At 56.3% G+C, this 5,255-nt stretch overlaps 1 protein-coding gene across 1 annotated transcript in view; it reads right to left on the bottom strand.

The window, feature by feature from the left end:
• Positions 1 to 32: 32 nt before the first annotated feature.
• The window catches only part of DLG3 (discs large MAGUK scaffold protein 3), a 62,913-nt gene continuing 57,690 nt past the window's right edge, over positions 33 to 5,255 (bottom strand). The window contains exons 17-23 of the mRNA XM_085325529.1: positions 5,180 to 5,221; positions 4,805 to 4,855; positions 4,200 to 4,301; positions 3,898 to 4,070; positions 3,599 to 3,708; positions 2,481 to 2,572; positions 33 to 1,028 (exon numbers count right to left, since the gene is read on the bottom strand). Of these exons, the coding sequence (XP_085181655.1) occupies positions 922 to 1,028; positions 2,481 to 2,572; positions 3,599 to 3,708; positions 3,898 to 4,070; positions 4,200 to 4,301; positions 4,805 to 4,855; positions 5,180 to 5,221 (677 nt within the window). The 3' untranslated portion in view covers positions 33 to 921. The remainder of the gene's footprint in view (positions 1,029 to 2,480; positions 2,573 to 3,598; positions 3,709 to 3,897; positions 4,071 to 4,199; positions 4,302 to 4,804; positions 4,856 to 5,179; positions 5,222 to 5,255) is intronic.

The raw sequence follows: 5,255 nt of genomic DNA, 5'->3' as shown, positions 1-5,255 counted from the left end.
CAAAAGGAAACCTCTCATGCAAACACAGAGGGTGGTGTGTAAAACAATGTGCAATTTAATATGTAGTATCATCAGCCATTCTCTTGCGCTGCAGCCTCCTGCTCAGTCTTTGCCTCCCGCCGGCTCGCTCGGCTCAGCGGCTGCCGCTCAGTCCTGGGTTACTGGGGCCCGCCGGCCCGGTCGCTGCTCTGGCGCGTGGCCCCGGCGGTGGCTGGCAGGAAGCCGAGCGGCCGGGAGACGCTCCCAAAGCCCGCGGTACCGTTTGGATCTCGTCCTGCCCAAGTGGACTCCCTGCGCCCCACCACGGGGACAAAGAAACTGAAAGCTCCTTGCAATAATACAGTACCATTTAAGAGGTCCCTCAGGTTTCCTAGTCCACATATATATATATATAATATATATATAATATCTCTCTCTATATTATATATAAATTACATATACAGATAAATAAAATGCTTTCTGCTGCCTTTCTGTCGCGCTGGTCAGAGCTGCTAGACAGTCACACTTGGAAAAATGCCCCTGGAGCTCTGGTACTAGCTCATGTTCTCAGAGTCCACTGTGTCACTTGTTTCTTACATTAGTCCTTAGCTGCCTCCTCCCATCTTGATTCTTGGTTTAGTTAATAATAATAATAATAATTAATAATAATAATAATAATAATAAAAAACGACTCTTGAATGGGTTCTCATCTGTCTCTAATGGAGCAATGGGAAGGTCCATGCAGGAATGGTGGGAACAGTCACGTGATGAATGAGATCAGTTCATCCCAACAAAAGAAACAGGACTAGAAAACTCAATTTTGCGACGATCTAAAAAAGGGGGCAGGAATAGTTTTCACATCCCCCCCCTTGGGGCAGAGGGCTTGGGTGGGGTGGGACTTCGGAGATCTTCTGCTCMTAGGGAAGCAGATGGGGGACATCTTCAGAGCTTCTCAGGGGACGGGACCCAGATGTAGTGCCCGGACTGGTCCTCAATGATCTGTTTGATTTTGCTGTAGATCTCTTCGAGAGAGTCTCCTTGTACGATGGCTGGAAGAGGAGAGAAGAAGCAACACCCTGAGCCTCGTGTTGGCAGCAAAGGGGCCGGCACGGCGCGGCCAGTTATTAGSGTACGAAACAAGCTGTGTCGAAGGAGCCATAACAGGCACGCGGTGACACAGAGYTCAACCAGCGTGTCCGAGAGGATTAGGGAGCGCTCGCGCTGATCCCACGCTGGCAGAGCTCCTCGCGGGTACGAGGTGCCAGCCGCGCTGCTAATCCGCTTTACAAACCGTGTCGCACCGCCGCACCACCCCGAGGCCGCGGGCAGCCGGACGCGGCGCGGGCTGCGAACTCCAGCCCTTTGGCCAGGCCCAGCGACTGCCTCCCTGCCGGGACGCCACGGCGAGGGGCAGGGCCGTTTCCGCACGCACCCGGAGCGCTGCACCCGGAGGCGCAGCCAAGCCAGGACCATCCCTCGTTYTAAGTTCCTGGAAGAGCCTTCCCTACAACATCCATCTCTGCACATCTCTGGCTACTTCCAACAGCACGTGTATCTACCCAAGAGCCTTTCCAGGTCAACGCCAAACCCGCCGCCCGCCGGCATGCCGCGGCTTCGGCAAACCCGCAGCGTGCGGTTCCTTTGCAGGGCTTCTTGAAAAAGCACCCCACAGATCTGGAAACTGCTCCTTGCCGGAAGGAAAGSTTTTACCTTGTTTGCGCAGCTAGATTTTCTCAGCTGAGCTCTACTTTTTGTAAATGTTTTGCCTGGAATTTTTCATGGTAGCTCTTAGGTGGCTAATACAGCTTTCAGTAATATAATTGCTCCTCAAAGAGAAAACAGTTATCACATATTGGATTGAAGACCAGCTTCTCTGCCCCTTTGCCTGCTCATGATTTTCCAGAATTGATCATGTTACAAACATTATTTCGTTAATACACAAGGATGCTTGTGTCATGAGCTGCGCATTTGTGCAGGCACGAATTGCCGGGCAGCCCCAGACTGACTTTTCAGCAAAGGCTGCTTAGGAAGTCAGCCAAATTTCCAGTCTCTTTTGGGAGATGTTTTGTAATAACCCAGGACAGTCTTTATCATTTAGGTTGCTTATCTTGCCTCTTTAAAATGACTCTTTTTTTTTTGAATATTCTTCCTTTCCTTAGTGCAAGGGGTCTTATCTCCTGTTGCTGCGCAGCACCATGAAGAAATGCTGTGCTGCTTCTGCTTTTTCTTTTTTTYCCTTTTTTAATTAAAGTTGGTGATAAGTTTTCAACAACTCAGAAAATCCTGCCTGACAATCTGTCTCCTCTACAGCAGGTTTACTCTTATCCACTGATCTCTGAACAGTCCCTTTGCAAAGCCACGTTGGCAGAGCGCCATTTCTTTTCGCTTTGGTGGAGCTGGACATTTTCCCATGACCCAGCAGTAGGACACTGCTGGTAAAGAGGTCACAGCTGCCAGCTTAAAAACAAGAAAACAGGCATAAGCCTACTCGGGACACTCACCTGTAAAATACTCTCCGAACTCTTGCTCRAGTTTCATGGCTTTGTCGAAGACCTTGTTGGCCTGTTCGTATGTCTGCCTCCGGTTCATCTCCCTGCCACGCACAAAAAGTAGATGTTTAACTCCTTTCCTTAGCAATGAGCGAAAGCAAAAATGGCCTTCACAGACCAAGGGTGCCTGGGAGCCCTCTGTGCAGTGGCAGCTGTGCAAGACCTAGCTCAGAAAGGCAGGACCCGTCCCCACGTGCTCTTTTGCGGTCCCGACTTTTCATCTAAAGTTCTTTCTATTGCCACCATCCTTTCATTTCACCGTAACACAGACATGGACTGAAATCCAGACAATCTGAATTTGCAAGGCCCCTGCAGAAACCTCTCTGCTTTTCCAGCGTGTTGCCACCTTCTTTGCCTAGGTTCCCTCAGGTTTTTACAATACCAAAAATAAGCAGTTCTGCAGGGTGGTAGCTTCTGGCTTGAGAAGTTTTTTCTTCTTTTTCTTTTTTTTTTCCCAATCCCTTTGGTGCTGGCAGAATCTATTCTGACCTTCAGACCCCCTACTCTTGCCACAAAATTCCCCCCCAGATAATGACGTTCTCTGCTGCTGCTCCGGAGAGCTGCAAGCTCAGATCTCACGTCCTCTCTGCCTCGTGCTTCCTGGGGCCATGAGCAGCAGGACAAGCAGAAGGTCTCCCTCAGGAATACAGGAGACATCTAACCTCTGCCGTCCCCTGGGGCTGTCCCTGGCTCTGCCACTACCCAGCTGTGACCCTGCACTACAGACTGTCATAGGCAGCTCTCTTCGCTGCATTCAGGTCCCAGGTGAGCCAGTGGCATCGGCCACATTTGTAAACATCTTTACATCTCCTATCCTGCCCCGTGCAAATGAAGGGCTTTAAGCCAGAGCAGTGCACGGAGACAGGATGCACCGTGGCATTAGACCTGCTGCAGGACACGGAGGGTCACCGCAGAGACAGTAACAGGCCCAGCTGCTCTTAACAGCGACACATTCAGCAGCAGCAGCAGCAGCCCCTGCTGCTTTCTAAGGAGCAGAGGCAGTAGAAGCATGAGCCCCAACCGCCCGGGGCTAAGTGCCTCGGAGAGGTGAGAATACATGTTGCACTTACATGAGAGCTTCGATGGATTTTGGTTTGATGAAAATGGCAATGGGATAAAGTTGTGCTTGTTGCAACCTCTTGATAGCATTGCCAGATACATCCAGGATGCAGTGCTTCCCCTGGAAAGGAGACAGTCGGGGTCAGACCTACCCACAGAGCCTGCTCTGTGCAAAGAGCAGCTTCCTCCTGCAGACGTGCTTGCAAAAGAGAAGGGACGGGGAGCCGAAACAYCGGTCCCGAGACGTGCGCCAGCTCCCCATGGCCTCGTATCCCTGCCCGTTCAGGGATACGTGCCGCCCGACACTCACCCGCTCCGCGACCGCCCGCACTGACTGGATGCTGGTCCCGTAGAGATTGTCGTTGAACTGCCCGGCCTCTATGAACTTGTTGTCCTGGATGTCCTTCTCCATCTGCTCCCGGGATACGACGAAGTGGTAGTCTTGCCCGTCCACCTCGTTCTCGCGCCGAGGCCTGGTAGTGTCTGAAGGAGAGCGGGTTTGGTGAGCGAACCGCTGCGGGACGCGCCGGGCGCCGTGCACGCGCGGCGGGGAGGACCCCCCTCCCCTCGCCCCTCCCCGAGCGCTCCCCGCAGCCAGGGCCCCGGACTCACGCGGCACACAGGACCCGAACTTATGGGGAAACTCAGAGATGAGGTCGTCGTTAATCCGGTCCTTCGTCGGCCCCAGGATGATCACCGGCCTCGCGTAGTGAACTGCAAACAGAAGCCCCAGTTAGCGCCCGGGGCGCCCAGGGGTGCACCCTCCCCGCGGGCGCAAGGAGCTGCCCTGCTCCAGCGGCCGGGCCAGCCCAGCGAGGTCCCGGCGTCCCGGCTCGCCGGCAGCCACGAAGCCTCAAAACGGAACGGTGGGRAAGGAGCGTTTAGCGAGGGTTTGGCAAAAACCAGCGCTACGAGAGCGCAGAGAAATACCAGGTATTCGCTCTGCTCCAGCTGCTGGGACGGGAGGTCTGGGGAGCAGCAAACCTTCCCCCCCGCGTACCGCACGGGCGAGCCGCAGGGCCGGGCGAAGGCTGGAAGCACCAGCTACGAGCTCGTCTCCCTGCACCCGCGGGAGCCACGTCGCCAGGCTGGCCGGACCCGGCTCGGCGCCGGGGAGAGCGCGCTGAGCCGGGCCGCGCCGGCGGGCGGGGAGAGGGGCTGGCGCCGGCCGCCCGGGACGCGGCACCGCGGCACCGCGGCTCGCCGCCCAGACTTACTCTCTTGCCGCGTCACGGGCTCGTACGACAGAATAGCGTCCTCCTGTCCTTCTGCAACAGAGCCGCGGAGAGGCGGGTGAGCGTCCRCGCCCGATCGCAACCCGAGGCCGCCCCCGCGCTTGCAAAGAGCCCGCTCGTGCCCCGGCCGCCCTCCCCGCGACGCAGCCCCGGCGTTTCGGGGGCCACTTATCCGGGGTCGCACACGACGACGGCAACGTTCGCCGCCCGCCGCGAGAGCCGACGTGGCAAAGGCGGCRTCGCGCTCTCGGCCGGGCCGCGGCCGCAGAGCCCCGCGAGCCACTCAAGGAAGCGGCAGCCTCCGAACGCGAACGCCACCGGGACCGGCGCGGAGACGGCCGCGGCCGCCGCACTTACTGGAGCTGCTCTCGCTGTCGCTGGTGTTGGACGTGACGCCCTCTGCAAGGCAACGGGAGAGAGGGCCCCGCTCAGA

Source organism: Rhea americana, unplaced genomic scaffold (assembly GCF_003343005.1).
Source record: "Rhea americana isolate MKP2758 unplaced genomic scaffold, rheAme1 scaffold_98, whole genome shotgun sequence".
Taxonomy (NCBI): domain Eukaryota; kingdom Metazoa; phylum Chordata; class Aves; order Rheiformes; family Rheidae; genus Rhea; species Rhea americana.
This window is presented reverse-complemented; position numbering and strand designations above follow the sequence as displayed.